This window comes from Heteronotia binoei, chromosome 16 (genome assembly GCF_032191835.1).
Source record: "Heteronotia binoei isolate CCM8104 ecotype False Entrance Well chromosome 16, APGP_CSIRO_Hbin_v1, whole genome shotgun sequence".
Taxonomy (NCBI): Eukaryota; Metazoa; Chordata; class Lepidosauria; order Squamata; family Gekkonidae; genus Heteronotia; species Heteronotia binoei.
This window is the reverse complement of record NC_083238.1, coordinates 37,784,020-37,803,199: the sequence shown is the minus strand read 5'-3', so window position 1 is coordinate 37,803,199 and position 19,180 is coordinate 37,784,020. Positions and strand designations below refer to the sequence as shown.

Here is a 19,180-nt window from a genome sequence, read left to right as displayed (position 1 = left end):
AGCAGCTACAGGAATTGAGAGCTTCAAGAGGGGATTGGATAAACATATGGAGCAGTGGTCCACCTGTGGCTATTTGCCACAAGGTGTAGATGGTGACTGTAGCCATGAAATTAAAAGACATTTGCTCCTTGGGAGGACAGCTATGGCAAACCTAGGCAGTATAATAAAAAGTAGAAATATCACCCTGCCAACAAAAGTCCATAAAGTCAAAGCAATGGTATTCCCACTAGTAATGTATGGCTGTGAGAGTTAGACCATAAGGAAGGCTGAGCGCAGAAGAATAGATGCTTTCGAGCTTTGGTGCTGGAGAAGGATCTTGAGTCCCTTCGACTGCAAGAAGATCCAATCAGTCAGTCCGAAGGGAAATCAATCCTGACTGTTCCCTGGAAGGTCAGATGCTGAAATACTCAAATACTCAAATACTTTGGCCACCAAATGAGAAGGGAGCACTTACTGGAAAAGATCCTGACGCTGGGAAAGACAGAAGGCAAAACAAGAAGGGGATGGCAAAAGATGAGATGACTGGACAGCGTTACAGATGTAACTAACATGAATTTGAAGGGACTTTGGAGAATTGTGGAAGGCAGGAGGGCCTGGCGTGACTTGGTCCATGGGGCCGTAAAGAGTCGGACTCGACTGTGCGATTGAACAACAGAGGGAACACTCTGTCTGGGGCAGTGATGCTCTCTATTCTTGGTGCTTGGGTGGGTCAGAGAGGGGAGACTTCTGGAGTTCTGGCCCCACCGGTGGACCCTCTGATGGCACCTGGATTTGACAACAGTGTGATACGGAGGGTTGGACCAAATCAGCCCGATCCAACAAGTTCTCTGACGTTCCTATGCTTTCAGAAGCGAGAGTGCCGATATGTTCCCCACGGCTCATTGGGAAATGCAGTCCCTCTAAGGTGACCCGCCGCAAGGAACGCTGGGAGCTGTAGTCTAGCCGGCTAGAACAAACCGCCCTTTGGGTGACGTCATAGTTCCTCGCCTCCCCGACCAAGATTTATGTATTTATTTTTGCATTAAAAGTATGACGTTCCGCTTCACTTTACTCTCAAATAAGAAGATAACAAGCTTGTTGGTTTTTAAAAATCAAAATACTGGAGTGGGAGGGATCACTGACTTCCGGCCCAGAAGTCCCGCCTTCTGTCTTTTCCCTGACTGGGCGGAAGTGGCGTTACGGCGCGCGCGGCTGGGGAAGGTAAGTGGGGAAGTTGGGCTGAGAGAAAAAGGGGCGAGCCCCTCCCCACCTCCTCCGGCTCTGAGGGGAGAAAAGCCGCTATTTGGCGGGGGCACGGTGTCTGTTGGGAAAGACGAAAGATCTTCCTCGGCCTCTTTCGCCTGGCTGTGCCCTCCCTGGCCCCATCTGAGGGGAACCCTTCGCAGGCTGCCTTTCCCCAGGAAATAGGACCCGTACCAGGCGGCCTCTTAGGGTTGGGGCTGGGGAACTTCATCGTGTTGGCACACTGAGAGTACACGTGCACATGGGAATGTGCGCTGCAATCAACCAGGGGTGGCAAACTGTGGCTCTTTCACACATATTGTGTGGCTCTCGAAGCCCCCAATGCCCCATCAGCTGGTTTGGGGAAGACATTTGTCGTTGGCTTGGGAAATGGTTTTAAAGTTAAAGCTGCTTTCTTTTCACCTCTTCCCATCTATTTGCCTACCTTCCTTCCTTCCTCCCCTCCTTCCTTCCTTCCCCTCCCTCCCCCAAACATCTGATGTTCATGTCTTGCGACTCTCAAACATTTGACGTTTATTCTACGTGTCTCTTACAGTAAGCAAGTTTGGCCACCCCTGGTTCAGACCTGTTTGCATGTGTACAGAATCAAAATGGGGTCTCTAAGCTGCAGAGTCTTGTGAGCAAAAATTCTACTTTATGAGCTCCTGGCATTAAAGTTGTGAGCTATTGCATAAATTATTGAGCTCTGGGGTCATCCTTTCTGAGCTAAGACAAAAATGTGTGAGGTGGGAGCTAAAAATCTGTGAGCTAGCTCAGACTAACTCAGCTTAGGGAGAACACTGGTCTTGATACAGGAACATAAATAAGAGACACCCTTTTTAATTAAGCTGGTGGTTGATTTGCAGTTTATGTGCAGAGTTATTCAATCAGTTTGCTCAGTTGGGGCGACTGAAATCAGTGGGCTGCGAAGGGGGTAATACAGTTGAGAACTTCTGTGCCACTTCTTTACCCGGAAGGTAAAGAAGTGGCAGAGAAAACAAGGCTTCCTCTGATGTTGTCTTCTAGCACACTCATATTTGCAGATTTACAGCCTCTGGACACTCTCCTGTCAGCATAGCTAGTAGCCACTGATGGGATCTTTTCTTTAAGAAGAGGTATCAGTGTATTTGTATGTATATATGTGTGTTTGTGTGTGTAGTAGGCATATGTATGCATGTGTGCATGCTTATTATTTTCATATGAATTATATGACATTTTTTACTGTAACCTTCTTAAAAACTGACATTTTAAATTTAAGGTATTAACTGTGCCTTCCAGTACTATGCCCATTAGATTACCCCATGTTGCTAAATGTATGTTTTACAGTGCAATTGTAAACAGTGTTATTCCTATCAGTACAGTGACATCTGCTTAGGATGTCACTGTAAGGATGACAGAATTCCGAGAGACAAACAGAAAGAAGCCAAAGGCTGATTTTCAAGATCTCTGTGTGTGTTTTTAAAATGTAGACAAATATTTATGTCATATGTTTACATACCTGTATTGATCATGGTTTATCTGTAGTGAATGTAGGTATGCCCCTATACTAGCAGCCCCATGGCGTAGCATGGTAAAGCTGCAGCACTGCAGTCCTAAGCTCTCTGCTTACCACCTGAATTCAATCCCAGCGGAAGCTGGATTCAGGTAGCCGACTCAAGGTTGACTTAGCCTTCCATCCTTCTGAGGTCGGTAAAATGAGTACCCAGCTTGCTGCTGGAAAAGTGTAGATGACTGGGGAAGGCAATGGCAAACCACCCTGTAAAAAGTCTGCTGTGAAAATGTGAAAGCAACGTCACCTCCGAGTTGGAAATGACTGGTGCTTGCACAGGGGACTATATTTTATGCCCCTATATGAAGTAAAGTTCCTTTCTTCATGGCTCTTAAGAACTTGAGACCACTTATATTTGTGTGTGTGTGTGTGTTGTGACTAATATATTGAGACAGGAGGAAAATGCTGTCTGTAGTGGGGTGAATGTATACATATATGTAGAATTAAGGAACTGGGAGCCCAAAGGCTGGATCCAGGCCCTTGAGCATCTGCTATCTCTGCATGCCAGTTACCAATGAAATGGCAGTAAGACGTGGGTCTATTTCAGGGGGGCGGGGTGCTACTAGTAATCCATCTTGCAAAAGGACTAAATAACAGGGTGCTAGACAAAAGTAGGAGGAAAAAGTGTGATAAGAAAATCCCTTGTTAGAAAAACAATCTGTTTGAGTGACTCCTTTTGTCAGGGGCATCTCTTACATAGTATTTGCATCTGAGCTCCTTGTTACTGATACACTCTAGACACACTGAGCTATTCTCAGTTAATAATTTTCTTAACACGTACTTAAAAATCCCTCCTGCCTATGTGTTTTCAGCCCTCCCCCCTCAATCCAATGCAGCGGGTTGCTAATATACCCATGTCATCTTAAAATTGGGTACAAATTGCTTATCAGGCAATACAGTACAACTTTGTGTGGGGATTCTTCAGGCTCTGCTTCAGCCTCTGTCTTGGCTGTTTGCTGTTGCTGTACTTATCCCTCAAAAAAAAGTGCCTAAATGCTGTGAGGTTTGCACATCCAAAAGGAACCATTAACAGCATCAGGGTCTGGAATTCTGAAACACTGTTGCTGTAGCAAAATGTCTAAATTTAGAGAGAACCATAGTTCTGTTGTATTCACTGTCGCAGATTGTGCATGTATTTTGTATCTGGAATATCTTTGTATTATCTATCCAGTGGTGGTCTCAGTAAGGACTGTTGCACTAAATTGATTTTTGGCTAGGAAGGAACCTAACAAAAGAAAAGTGGGCAAAAGTGATGGTGATTAGAATCTTTCTTGGATTTTCCTTAATGAGTCTTTGAGAGAAGTGCAGTTTGAACGTTTTGTGGTTTGTGTCGTTTACTGTGGTGAAGACTGAGTAGCATAAAGAGGCAGAATTGTTAATCATGGAAGCTGGTATTGAAAGAAATGTTGTTAGACTTTAAGGTACCACTAGACCAGGGGTGTCAAACTCATTTGTTATGAGGGCCGAATTTGACATAAATGAGACCTTGTCGGGCCGGGCCATAAGTATCATAAAATGTAATACCAGATAGCGGACATGTAAACTTTAGAAAGGGCACAGGCATACAATTAAAGAAAAACATGCTTAAAATATTAGCACGCTTGCAATATTTTGTTTTACAGTCTCTGATAAATGTCACCTCTTGCTATGAATTATTGCATCAAAAACTGTGGACAATGTCTGTGCTGTACCAGTCTTGAATATGTGCTGTTCAGGTGTGCACATCTGTAAGTTGCAAACTTATTTTTTATTCATTGACATTCATTACAGAACATCACATGGTCAATGCTTTGCGCCTAGGACCCAGAGGAACATGAAGCAGCTGGACCTTGTGAGCTTTAGTACAGAAGTTGCTTCACGTACTAGTCAAGAGCATGTGAAGGCACCATGTCACAGACTGAGGGCTATGTGCTTGTCTACAAAAGTTTAATTTTCCCCATGAAAATGACTACAACTAAAAAAAATACAACTTCCCTCCAGAAAGGACAGAGAGACAGCCATGTACAGTGGTCAATGTCAGTGTATTATCTGGGAAGTCTAAATTCAAGACCCTCAATCAAAAATGTGAAAGGCAAATTAAGGAAAAGTTGTTGGGTAAACCTGGGGTGGAATGCACTCTCAGCCTAATGCTGATATTTCTCTTCTAAATAGTTCACATGCTTTCCTATTGAGCAAGGCTGGAGGGCATGAGTACAGTGAAAAAGAGGAGGGGAACCCAGTTACAACCATAACAAGTCCAACAAATCTCTCTCTGTGGCAAGGCAAAAAGCTCATACCTTCACTAAAACGTTGCTAGTCTTAAAAACACTTTTGTAGCTCTCCTGATGGTGGGGACTGGCAAAGGAAGCTCTGGCTCTTTCTTTCCTTCCCTGGGGGGGGAGGGGCACAACAAGGAGGGGGAGGAGCCTCAGCCATTCATTAGAAGGAAGAGAGGCTTGTCTCAATAGTTCTGCAGGGTGATTAATTGAGCCTGACAAACTTAATCACCCAGCAGAGCTATAGAGCCAAGCTCCCTTATTGGCTGAGGCTGCTCCTTCCTCCTCCTCCCTTTGGGAAAAGGAAGGGAGGAGACAGAAAGGCTGCTTTGCTGCTCTGGCTTATCCGGGGAGAAACATAAAATGGCGACCGACAAAAGCAGGCAAGGGAAAATGAAGCAGATGACAGCCAGTTGCTGGAAGGCCTGATCCGGCCCACGGGCCATATGTTTGACACCCCTGCACTAGACTTTTGTTCTGTAGAATTTCATCAAGCCATCGTGTGGAAGGAGAACAGATTTAAAAGTAGTTGCTACTTTTGGAGCAGTAGTTGGGGCTCTCATTTGGATTGTAGCTTTCAAACAAATGGAGTTGGGGCTCTGACAATTGGTTTGCTGTGGTACTGTGTGGGGGGTGGTGGGGGGTGGGGCTCCCTCTGGGAATCCTACCCCCCCAGGGAAAGTGCATGCGCAATACATAGCCTCTCCTCTCCCGGTGTAGTGAATGCCGCGTGGTCACTGTCTGGCTATGCCTGGCAGATGGTCACTGCAATGGCCTCTCCTGCATTACTGCATCCGTAGCAACACCTTCTCGCTGGTCCCCCCCGTTTTCACAGAGTTTGCTACGTCATGGTGCGACCGAATTGTCCGGCGGTATAACCGGATGGGCAGGCTGGGCCCACCAACTTCGTCAGCCTAAGAGAAGGAAAACTCTAACATCAAACCCGGGCAGATAGAGCTCGTTAATGTAACACCTACCACCTGGAGGACTCACTGCCGGCGTCCCGGCTTACTGGGCCATGGCAGATGACCCCCAGGTGAAAGGGTGGAGCCAGTACCGCGCACACTGCGCTTCACCTAAAAAATTCCTCTGCGCAGGCCTGAAGGGCATATCCACAACGCATCAAGTCCTGCAGCGATAGGCAAGGGGCGAAACGGCAGGTGGAAGGTGCCACTGGAAGCCGCAGTCCCGATCCTGCATGTAGGCGGTTCAGGATATTGGTCGCCTGATGCTAACCCGGAGACGAAAGCATCTTTCGGCAGCACCCTGAACGACCAAGCAGCCTTATCTAGGGACAGCACTGCTTGCTCCACACGGAGAGGGGCCTAGAAAAGGTGGCCTAAACAAAGCTTGTCTCCCCCACCCCAGTTGGCTAGCCGCGGTCAACGGGCATCCTTACTTGCGGTCGAAAAATAACAACAAAGAAAAGGCATGCACCTGCCTCACAAAGTGTGCAAAGACTAAAGCTTGCGTGTTGGAACATCAGAACCATGCTTGACACAGTAGGCAGTGGTCGCCCTGAACGACGCTCTGCTCTAGTTGCCCACGAACTTCTCAGGTTGAATATCGACATAGCAGCTCTCAGTGAGGTCCGTTTCCCTGAGGAAGGTAGTCTTCAAGAACACGGTGCTGGCTATACCCTCTACTGGTCGGGTAAGTCAAAGGCTGAGAGCCGCCTTTCTGGCGTCGGCTTCATGGTCAGGAACTCCATTGCCTCCAAACTCGAAAACCTTCCAACAGGTCACTCAGATCGCATCATGTCCATGCGCCTCCCACTTCAAAACAAGCAGCATGCAACACTCTTCAGTGTGTATGCCCCAACCCTTCAAGCAGATCCTGCAGAAAAGAACAAGTTCTATGCTGATCTACGCAACCTCGTACGGAAGACCCCTACAGAGGACAAGGTGATCATCCTTGGCGACTTCAATGCCAGAGTAGGTAAAGACTCGGAAGCCTGGAAAGGAGTACTTGGCAAACACGGCATTGGCAACTGCAATGACAACGGGCGCCTCCTGCTAGAATTCTGCATGGAGCACCAGCTCACCATCACCAACACTATCTTCCAGCAGAAGAACAGTCTGAAGACAACCTGGATGCACCCACGGTCCAAGCATTGGCACCTTATCGACTACATTCTGGTGCGCCAGAGAGACCTTCGAGATGTCTTACACACCCGAGTAATGCCCAGCGCAGAATGTCATACGGATCATCATCTTGTACGCTGCAATCTCCGTCTTCACTTTAAACCCACACCCAGGAGAGGAGGTATCCCTCGGAGGAAGTTTCAGGTTGGCAGCCTCCAGTCAGCCGAAGTTAAAGCTGCCTTCCAGGCAAAACTCCAGTCAAGAATTGAGGACCTCAGTTGCCCCACAGACCCTTCTCCAGAAGCACTCTGGGAACACCTAAAAACTACCGTCCTGCAGATCTCTGAAGAAGTCCTCGGGTTCTCCACAAGGAAGAACAAGGACTGGTTTGATGAGAACAATCAAGAGATCCAAGAATTACTGGCAAAAAAGAGATCTGCCTACCAAGCACATCTTGCTCAGCCCTCCTGTCCTGGGAAAAAAGCAACCTTTCGCGCTGCATGTAGCAACCTCCAGCGCAAGCTTCGAGACATTCAGAACGAGTGGTGGACCAAGCTTGCAGAGAGAACCCAGCTGTGTGCAGACACTGGTGATTTAAGAGGGTTCTACGAAGCCCTGAAGGCAGTATATGGTCCATCTTATCAGGCTCAGAGTCCCTTGCATAGTGCAGACGGCCAAGTGCTCCTCACAGACAAGGCATCCATACTGAACCGGTGGTCGGAGTATTTTCAGGTTCTCTTCAGTGCCAACCGCGTAGTTCAAGATTCAGCAATCCACCTCACCCCACTTCAACCGGTGAAAACAGAGTTAGATGAGATCCCCACCCTAGAAGAGACTGTTAAAGCCATCAAGCAACTGAAAAGTGGCAAGGCAGCAGGAGTTGATGGAATTCCACCAGAGATCTGGAAGCATGGGGGCACAGTACTACATAGCTCACTTCACAAAGTACTTGTCACCTGCTGGGAACAAGGCAAATTACCACAGGACTTTCGCGATGCAATCATCATCACGCTATACAAGAACAAAGGGGAAAAGTCAGACTGCTCCAACTACCGGGGGATAACCCTGCTCTCCATCGCAGGCAAAATCCTTGCCAGAATACTCCTGAACAGACTGGTGCCCACCATTGCAGAAGAACTCCTCCCAGAGAGCCAGTGCGGCTTCAGAGCTAACAGGAGCACCACCGACATGGTATTTGTTCTCAGGCAGCTCCAAGAGAAATGCAGGGAACAGAACAAGGGTCTGTATGTGACTTTTGTCGACCTTACCAAAGCTTTCGATACCGTTAGCAGGAAAGGCCTGTGGCAAATCTTGGAACGTTTAGGATGTCCCCCAAGGTTCCTCAGCATGATCATCCAGCTACACGAAGACCAGCGAGGCCAAGTCAGACACTGCAACGACCTCTCGGAGCCCTTCCCAATAGGCACAGGTGTAAAGCAAGGCTGCGTTCTTGCGCCAACTCTCTTTACGATCTTCTTTAGCATGATGCTTCAAAGAGCCGCAGTAGATCTAGATGAGGACGATGGTGTCTACATCCGCTATCGCACCGATGGCAGCCTGTTCAACCTGAGGCGACTAAAGGCACACTCCAAGACAATGGAAAAACTCATCCGAGAGCTACTGTTTGCTGATGATGCTGCACTCGTCTCCCATTCGGTATCAGCTCTGCAGCATATGACGTCCTGCTTTGCAGAGGCTGCCAAGCTATTCGGCCTAGAAGTTAGTCTGAAGAAGACAGAAGTTCTCCACCAGCCTGCACCCCAGGAAGATTATCACCCTCCCTGCATCACTGTGGGTGAATCAGTTCTGAAGACAGTCCAGCAGTTCAGCTACCTGGGGTGCATCATCTCCTCAGATGCCAAGATCGACAAGGAGATTGACAACAGGCTGGCAAAGGCAAACCGTGCATTTGGCCGATTGCACAAAAGAGTGTGGAGCAACAAGCATCTGAAAAAAGGCACAAAGATCAATGTTTACAAAGCGGTTGTGATGACAACCCTCATCTATGGCTCCGAATCGTGGGTTTTATACCGTCATCACCTGCGACTCCTTGAGCGCTTTCATCAGCGCTGCCTTCGCACCATCCTCAACATCCACTGGAGTGACTTTGTGACCAACACTGAAGTCCTCAAGCGGGCAGAGGTTACCAGCATCGAGGCACTGCTGTTGAAGACGCAGCTGCGCTGGGCAGGGCATATTTCTAGGATGGAAAACCACCGCCTTCCCAAGATTGCCCTGTATGGCGAACTCTCCACCGGCCATCGAAATAGAGGGGCACCAAAGAAGAGGTACAAGGACTCCTTGAAGAAATCCCTTAGCACCTGTCACATCAACCATCACCAGTGGTCTGACCTAGCCTCAGATCGCAAAGCATGGAGGCACACCATCCACCAGGCTGTCTCTTCCTTTGAGAACGCACGCATAGCTGGTCTTGAGGACAAAAGGAGATTGAGGAAGAATCACACTGCTACAGCACCAACCCCAAATCAGACTTTTCCCTGCAGCCACTGTGGCCGGACCTGCCTGTCCCGCATTGGTCTTGTCAGCCACCAGAGAGCCTGCAGCAAACGTGGACTATTGCACCCTTCTTAAATCTTCGTTCGCGAAGCCAAGCCGAGAGAGGTACTGTGTACAGTAATCAGAGTGGATCCAACTGGTGACAGGAGCTTTTGGGGTGGGACATGGAGCAGAAATTACATCAAGTGACGTGCCGTGGTTGGACAGGGTGTCAGCCCAGCAACTGGCACTCTAGAATATGGTATTCTAGGGCGTCGACTGACCTCAAAATCAAGGCTTTTGCCGTGAATTGTCATGGATTTTTGGTTCATTCACAAATGAGTCTGATTTAAAAGTTTGGTTCAGGCTTTTTGTGGCTTGCTTTGGGGGTTCATTTTTTTCAAGAGACTGAAACTGCTGTGCTGAGAAGAGAAAACACTGACCATGTACTGGGAAAATAAGGCAACTGTGTAGAATCATCTCCCACTACTATCTCCCCACTCACATTCCATCCAATTAAGCACCTGTGGGAACCCAGTTCCACCTGGCTGCAGACAGATCGCCCCTCTTTTCTCATATGGTCAGAGACTCTTAGATCATCTAGTCAGTGATTGGCTTATGTACTTGACTGTAGGTAATTGCTGAGGGCCCTTATTTGTACAAAGGCCTAGCAACACCTGGGAGCCTTAGCAATAAAGGCATCATCCAGACATGTTGGTACTGTATGTCTTGGCTCATTTTTGATCATCTCAGACTTTCCTTGCTGAAGCTAGCCAACACTAGTCTTGCTGACTGTGGAGAGAGTTGCTTTGGAACCTGCAACTAAGAAGAGTAACGTCTTGTACTTTGTGAACCAAAGTTTTAAAAGCGTTTTAGCTAGTAACTAAATACCTAGATTTATTGTTTTCCTTCTGCTGCTCGCAGTAACTGTTCTTATTTTAAGTAATCTTTGCACCTTAATAATATATATATAATCTTTGGTAATTTGTCTTCACAGATTGTAATTTAAATCTAGTGCCTAGACTGGCAGACCATTTAACTTTGAGGGAATTCCTACTGTGAGCCCACCTCACAGGGAGGACTTTCTAGTCATTCCCGGGAAGGGCAGGAGTTTGTCTTTTGGCCACCTGGCTGGAGGGAAGAACGGGGGACTGATGGGAGCCTACCGAACTGAGGTGCACACAGGTGTACCCCAATATTTTGCAGTTTGTTTTAGCTGCCCTCTTGTCAAAAGGCATTTAGCCCAGGCTGGGCTGGATTATCTTTTTTGACAGTGATGTTGGCATCATTTCCACCTCCACTGTTTCTGTGCCAGCCTGAGAGGCAAAGGCAGGTGGGATGGCCTGTTGGAAGGAGATTGCCCATCCAATGCAGACCCTAGGCTTGCTGGGTTGCATCCGTTGAGATCCCCTTGCAGAATGGAACTTTCCAACATCCCTCTCACATTTTTCAGCACGCAGAACCCCATACAGTTTTGTTCTGCATTAGCCAGACCTTCAGAAATAGCCCAGGAAGCAAAGTGTGAGGTCCCTCAGTCAGATGGAGGAATCAGTTCCCCCTCTTCTGAAGATGGATGTGTCCTTAAGTCCTTTTAAATAGTGTAGAGCTCTGTGGCATAATTCCTGTGAGGCAGGTGGTTAATCACTAAGGATAATTGCTCAAATAAATTCATCTTTATTTGACAAATGTGGTAATGGTGACATTAGTGGTAACATTATGATAACGTAAGTGGTAATGTTAACTCTGATGTCTCTAGCAAGAGACTAGCCAAATCCCTTAGCTGTACCAAGTCTTTCATTATTGACTGAAATATTGCCTTTTTTATTCCAGGGTGGCTTTGTTTCAGTAATTTTAATTATTTTTCAGTAATTATGTTTCAGTAATTTTAATTATTTTTCTTTCATAGATGAATTGTTATGCTTAGAAGAATACCTGCGACATACATAGATTTCGTATCAGAGGTTAATAAGTGGATTAACAACAAAAATGAAGAGTAGATCAACACAGGTAAATGTGCTTTTTGTTGAGTGTTGTAAAGAAATAAAGAGCATCTGAGATGGGCTGCAAGGATTCTAACGTTCTGGTACTCAAAGGGCGCCTGTCCTTTAGCCTGGCTGGCAACCGTGGCTTCTCTTCGTCCTTGTTTCTGGAAGAGGAGAAGGTTTATTGGAAAGGAGAAGCTTCCTCCCACTTGATCACCTGGAGGGGAGTCTTTTTTTTTCCTCACAGAATATTTTGTGATCCCGTTCCTGAAAACAGAATTCCAAGAGGGGGGAGGGCAAGTAGTCACAGCTTGAGATGGCTGTTCCACTTCATTGTGGCTGGGGAGAAGGGAGAAGGCAGGAAGAGATGGCTGCCACTTTCCTGTGGGCCACAAACCGCTGCAGGGCGATTCTAACTAAAAGGGAAGGTAGGGCAAGTGAGTGACTGGCGGGCTGCTGCTCCTTTTCTCTGCAGCCATTTTGGCATCTCCATCTGGGTGGTAGTGGTTCTGGGCAATGTCCAGAGATACAGCCAGGAAAAATGCATGTTGATCTTCCAAATGCATCTAGCAAATTCACGTACACATTTTCCCCAGTACTCCTCGGCAGGTAAACTGCCATCTGTGGAAGCATTTTGAGACTATCAAGGAATGCAGCATGTGAAGAAAATTGCTTTATCTGAGGATTTTTTGCTAAGTATTACTCAGCTAGATATTAAGTATTACCTGTCTGCTTCTAATATAAAAATGATGCTTCCTAGAGAAGAGTGACTACCCTGTTTATAGCTTTTTGGGATGAGTGGATAGGGAAAATACCACCCTTGATATAAGCATTTGTGTTAAAACAGGGTTGTTACACAGATGCTTGTAGAACGTGCTGTTAACAGTACCTTTGGAGATGCTCATCTTGCATGTCATTTTGGGGTGAAGGATGTAAAGCGGTCCAGTCTGTAATCAGAAAGTGGTCCTGCTCATATGGGGAACAGTTGGCAGCTTTCCTTTGCGTTAAATCCAGTATCAAAATGTTCCCTGACCTTCAGGAGTATTGGGGGGGTGAGGGGGGAGCACATACTGTTGTGTTCACAGAACTTCACACAGTTCTTTGCATCCCAGCCAGTATTTTTGATCTCCAGTGCAAAATTTGCACTGAAGATCTGAAATGTATATCCCTTTGTCTTAAAGCCTGGTTCTAGATACGAAAGAACAGATGCTCACAGCCCTCGCCGGAGAAGTCCCTCTCCCGAAGTCAGGTAGGAACTCTCTTCTTAGGATTATTTATAGTAGTTAACATTCATTATAAGCAATATTGCATAGGGGGCTGGGCTCTCCCCCCCCCCCCCCCCATTGTTGGCTGCAGTTTAAAAGTGATTGCAATTTGGCACTGGGCTCTTTTGGAAATGGGGGTGAAATGTGCTCGGTGTTAAACCACAAAAGCTCACGTTGCTTTCTCAGCAGGCAGATAGTTATTAAAGTGAATTGTGTGCTGCTCAGATGGGCACTGACTTCTGTCAGTGTGATCTAAAGGGTCATAAGATCTGCAGTGACTGTTTGCCTGCTGTTCTGTTGTAACCATACCCCTTCCACTGCTGGATTAATTGCCTGCTGTGGGTGGCAGGATGGTGGTGGAATCCAGACCAAAAGCCCCTTTTCCACAGCAGTTTCTTATCTGAGTTAACAAGCATTGCTCTTGCAGTTTCAAGCACTGAAGCTGGCTTTTTCCTCCCCCCCCCCCCCCCAAGATTGATTCTACGCACAGATGGTTTGGGGGGAAACTCTGCATGTACAAAGCCATTTCCACAGAAATAATGTTCTTATTTTCCACTTGAGCATTCATGTACTCTCATGGTCCTACTCAATAAAAATCCAAATGAAAAAAATAAATACAAACATAGAGAAAATATTTGTGGACTGGAAGAGAACTGAATCGATCAGCCTTTATGTTTAAAAACAGCTGGGCTTTCTTTTTACTCTTGGCCTCAACAACAGGGACTCAGAACATGGGAAGTCTTGGTCGTCACAAGGCAGAGGTTACTCTGATCACAGCAGATCTGACCATGAACGTTCGGAAAAGAGCCGTTACAGTGAGAGAAACACAGAAGCAAAGTAAGTAGCAAGCCCTTCCCCCCCCCCATTAATATATTCAGGGGGGTTTGTTAAAAAAGGCCAGCAGGAATTCATCTGTATATTAGACCACACCCCCTGACGCCAAGCCAGCCAGAACTGCGTTCCTGCTAAAAAAAAAGGCCCTAAATATATTTGTACTGTTTGATTCCTAGCAGAACTTTTCTTTACTTAAAAATAAGATTTGTACACTGAACTAGTATCAACGATTAGCAGTCTGTTTAACTTTGTGTGCTCTCCTAGATAATTATTGCTTTTCATATATGGGATTTCCCTGCTTTTAGGAGAGGGGAGAATAAAAGACAAGAAAGAGAGAGGGAGTCTGATTGGCGAAAGTCCCGGAAGTCCCTTTCGCCTGAGACAAGAAATACCCCTGAGAAATCAGCTCATGATGAACCCCCTCCGAAAAGGAAGAAAGAGGACCTGGATCCAATTCTCACTCGCACTGGTGGCGCATATATTCCTCCAGCCAAGCTCCGGATGATGCAGGCACAGATCACCGATAAAAACAGGTACGTAAATGTGTCACACAGCCGTCACCACCAGGTAAAGGTTGCAGTTAGAAATGTTAAAATGTTTTATTATATATTTTATTTTTTAATATGCTATGTTGTTAATTGTTAATGTTTTTAAACTGTTGTTAGCCGCTCTGAGCCCATTAGGGGAGGGCGGGATATAAATTTGTTTAAATAAATAAATAAAATGAGATAAAAGGTTTGTCTTAGAGGCAAGATGTTGAACTGGGAGTGTAGAATGACGCAGAGGTAGGTGCCCAGCTGTTGACTGGCATAGCCATTGCCAGGGAAGGTAAGTAATATGGTGACACAGGAGACTCTGGGAGCCTCCGATGCAAATAGGTCCAGTGTGGCTTTACTTTCCATTTGCATCAGAGGCTAGGATTCAGAAGACCGTGTCTGACTATCCCATTTGTTTTATCCATTCCTTGATCCAAAGAGCTTGGGCTGGTGCACCTGTTTCTCTGTTTCCTATGGATTGTTATGCTGATTTAACGTACAGTATTTTTATCTGATGTACATTGCCCAGAGCCTGCCCTAGGTCGGGATGGACAATTAAGCAAATTGAAATGATGATGATGAGGAGGAGAGATATGCTTGCATATCATGCTCAGAGCCAGTGCATTGGAGTGCTAGATCTGGGGGGACCCAAGATTGAATTCTCACTCTGGCGTGGAAGTGACTTTGGATCAGTCATGCGCTGTTAGGGAGTTGTGAAGATGAAATGTGGGAGAGGGAATAATGTGAGCCACTTTGGGTTCCTCTTGTGGAGAAAGGCAAGGGTGTAAATTAAGTAAATACAAAACGCTTAGGAACCAAGTCCTTAAAAGCGGTGGCATGTGTTTACTTAAAACAGTAAATATTTTTATCAAGTTTCCCAGTGTTATATCCATTAGTAAACCTGTAATACTCTGTTAATAGTTTAGCATACCAAAGGATGAGTTGGGAAGCACTGAAGAAATCCATCAATGGTCTTGTCAATAAAGTGAACGTCTCAAACATTGAAAATATCATCCATGAACTTCTTCAAGAAAATATTGTCAGAGGAAGGTAAGTGTTCACCAAAAAAAATCTGTTTGTTTTATAATTAAAGAATAAATTTCAAGTCTTTCTAGTCCTAACTTAGTTGGTTAGATCCTGCTTGAGCTATATTCAGAGTTTCAGTGTAAATTAGACCATCTTGGTTGGGATAATAAGAAGTTAGGTGAGGTTGGGGGTCTGTGTGAAGATTGCTTGTAATCTTGCATAAATTTACTTGTGTGTAAGCTCCACTGAACTCAAAAGCCTTGGGTCATGCTTGTCTGGAAAGTATTGATGGTGTTGCGTGGTGGTTTTGCAAGCTTTGTATAATATAGTTCAGTAGTAAAATCAATGCAGAGTTGATAGCAGACCTTCTAAATTGTGTTGCGCCAACAAAACAATTTCTGTTTGTATAATTAAGTTCACAGTTTTAAAAATAAAGCTGAAGGTTTTTCTCAAGTCTTTTTGCCAAGCTTTAGACAACAGAGTCATGGCAATTCTGCTAGAGTTAAAGTAAATGTGTTCTGATCTGTGATCTTGGTGCTAGTGTGTGGTTTTGGAACAGGTGGAGAGCGAAATAGAAATAAAGAGTAAAACCAAGTTTGAGTCCATTGGCACCGTTAAGTCCAACAAAGTCTTACTCAAGGTATAAGCTTTCGTGTTCAAGCACTCTTCTTCAGATATAGTGAAACACAGGGCTTTTTTTGAGTAGGAACACCCAAGAATACAGTTCCAGCTGGCTTGGTGTCAGGGGTGTGTGGCCTAAGATGCAAATGAGTTCCTGCTGGGTTTTTTCTACAAAAAAGGTGAAACAGAATTTTCTCAGCCATTACATATAGAAGGGGGTAGTTGCTTGGAAGGGCCAATTAGAGTCAAGACAGAGACAGAAACAAAATGGAAATTGCCAATCCATACATATAGGTAGAGGGTGAGCTATCATACAGCATAAGGACAATGTTTAACAGATTCAAGAATCAAAAAAAATAATAAGTTTAGTTTATATGGTAACTGTTTGGGTTTATTTTTGTGGGAAAATAATGAAGGAAATAAATATGTCAAATTTGGAAACTGATGTATCTTTAATTGAGGAATGCTGAGAGTAATTAATTGAAAAATGAAGAGTGTGTTCGTGTCTGTATGTGTATTGGCTTGGGATGAATATTTTAAGCTTGAACATGAATTAATGAGTAGAAAATGCAGACATAGGTAAGATGTGTTGTGAATTTTACAGTAATGTGATGCCTGGCACGAAAGAAAAGTTCACTGTTTTGGGCTCAATTATACTTAATAAATTGTATTATTAGTAGGGAGGTAGCCTTGTCCACCATTACCTCCAGTGGTAATGGACCTTGACTTTGGCATCTCTGAAGTTGCCATGAAGTTGTTTTTACTGTAGGTGAGTTATGAAGATTTGTGATCCATAAATACTAGCTAAATCTGTCAGCTTGTCATTTGTTGTGATTAGAGAGACAATCATGGCAACTTGTGATCATCAATTCATGCATTTGCTGTCTGTCCTGAAACCATGCCAGTTCATTTCCATGTCTTAGAATAGTTAGGAGATTTTCAGCAAAACCCTCCCCATTTTAGCCTGCATTGGTTGCTTGAGGGTATGCAATTCTCTGTCTCTGAGTAGACTCCAACTGCTTTACCACTGTTTAAGAAACTGCCTGTGCTCCTTTGATATTCCCAAGATCAAGTGTCAATATTTCCTGTGACTGTTAACCATCTTGTTCATGTAATAAGTGCACATTATAAGGCATTTTCAGTGGTTATACCCACAGTCTTTCTCCCCCTCTAAACGTGACAGAATTAGAGTTGACATCCTTTAGGTTGATCTTCAGGAGTCAAGAATAAGCAGTTAACAATTTGGATTTTTGATCATGTGTACATGTGGACTGTAAGGTCTGAAAATGACTTCTGCTTGCGTGGTTAGCACATTTGTGTACACCAGTCAGCCTCTAGGGAGAGCCAAACATAGGGACTGTTTTCTTACTGTGGCTTGCCTTCGACGAGGGTAAATTACAGGGCTACTGCAGGGGTGGCCAACAGTAACTCTCCAGATGTTTTTGCCTACAACTCCCATCAGCCCCAGCCAGCATGCCAATGGCTGGGGCTGATGGGAGTTGTAGGCAAAAACATCTGGACAGCTACCGTTGGCCACCCCTGGGCTACTGTACTGCACATCCAAATTAGCAGCTTGTCTTTGCTTTGTAAATACTTGAATATTTAATATTTCAGAGTCTAAAACTGCTCTAAATGGTATGGAAATACAGCATAGAAATGCTTACTTCATAAGTCTCTGAAGTAGTATCCCCCATTCTGAGGGTCCCAACCTCAAAGTGGGTCATGAAGCCTGTGAACATGGCTCCCAGGCTTGTGCAGTTTTATCAATGTGTGGGTGTTCTTTTTTTATTATTATTAAGGTGAGCCACCATATCTTAAAGGCTGGGAACCACTGCTCTAGTGTCCTGCCATTGATTTTATGGGTGTAGCAGTTGAATGAAACCAAGACTCACGTTCTGTGGCATTTCATAAACTTTTGTTCTCTCCCACCCCCAGCCATGATCATAAACAAGTGGACTTCTGCTAGAAACAGGATAATAGCTTCTGTGGGGGGGGTGGAATGGAGGGATGGGGAACAGCCGCGCCAGTGAACTCCTAATCCATAAAGATCCTCTCCTGACACACTTCCTACAAAAACGTCATTGGCATAGATTGCTGGCAGACGCATTTCTAGAAGATGTCGTCGACTTAGATGTTTACAAAGATTGAAATCCAGGCATGAAAATAAATCCAGGGTTGAATTAGAGGGCAAATTACATTTGTAATTAATTCCACCACCGCCCCCCCCCCCCCCGCATGTTTAACATTCACGTGGCACTGGCTTTCAGACTTCAGAATGGTACACCAGGATATGTATGGGATGAGAACAGCAGTTCTTTTTAATTGCATTGGATCCTGCGAACTGCCCGCAGAAGGTCATGCAGGTTGGGAGGCTGAAGGGGTTTGTGTGTGAAAGCATTCTCTCTTGCCTCTTGGGTACATGGAGCTCTGCAGACAAAAGGAAGGAGTGATTTGCCTCCACTGCGACAGCCTCCCAGACCATGTGTCTGCTACTGCACACAGGCTCCACAGACCCCGAAATGAACTTTCCCAGAGTCGGAAATTGTTTTGTGTATGTAAAGGGGAGCCTGGAAGATCAGGGATGCTTGTGCAGACCTTACATTATCCTTGCACCAAATCCAAACCATTCTCTTTAAGTTTTAAGGTTTGAAACTGCTTTTTCAAGTGATGGTGCTCCAGTTGGGTTCTTTTTTGCTAGAACTGCATCTTGAAACTTTCAGCTGATACAGTGATACAAACTGGATCTGTTAAGGGTCATAAAAGATGCAGCAAAGATGGCAGATCTGTCTATAAAAGGCAAAGTGTAGGGGTTTGTTTCTTAAAAAATAATCTGTTTATTTAAAATAGTAGTCCTGACCTGGATGGCCCACCTGGATGAGCTCAGAAGCTAAGAAGGGTCAGCCCTGGTTAGGATTTGGATGGGAGACCACCAAGAAATACCAGGGTTGCTATGCAGAGACAGGCAGTGAGAAACCATCTCTGAATGCCTCTTGCCTTGAAAACCCTATCATAAATTGGCAGTGTCTTGACAACATGTTTCATCACCAATAGTTGCATGGGGAGGGGGGTGTTTCCAGTTAGCAAAACTTGGTAGAAGTGTTAAACCTCCCATTCCATTCTGCATGACTACGATCTGAACTGCTTTTTTACAGATGAACAGAGATCTGTAGTCTTTGTTGCTCCTGTTGCAGCCCCAAATTAAAATATACCCACTTAAACGTGAGACAGCCGTGTGGAATGAATATAGAATATTTCAAAACTGGGATTGCTGGTCGTTTTGCTTAGTATCAGGGTGCAAGTGTGTTTTGTAA

General features: G+C 45.2%; 1 protein-coding gene across 1 annotated transcript in view; it reads left to right on the top strand.

Annotated features, from left to right (window-relative positions):
- The first annotated feature begins 937 nt into the window (after positions 1-937).
- CWC22 (CWC22 spliceosome associated protein homolog) overlaps positions 938-19,180 on the top strand; it is a 45,857-nt gene continuing 27,614 nt past the window's right edge. Inside the window, exons 1-6 of the mRNA XM_060256857.1 lie at positions 938-1,200; positions 11,512-11,612; positions 12,769-12,836; positions 13,573-13,689; positions 13,992-14,219; positions 15,144-15,272. Coding sequence (XP_060112840.1) covers positions 11,592-11,612; positions 12,769-12,836; positions 13,573-13,689; positions 13,992-14,219; positions 15,144-15,272 — 563 coding nt within the window. The 5' untranslated portion in view covers positions 938-1,200; positions 11,512-11,591. The remainder of the gene's footprint in view (positions 1,201-11,511; positions 11,613-12,768; positions 12,837-13,572; positions 13,690-13,991; positions 14,220-15,143; positions 15,273-19,180) is intronic.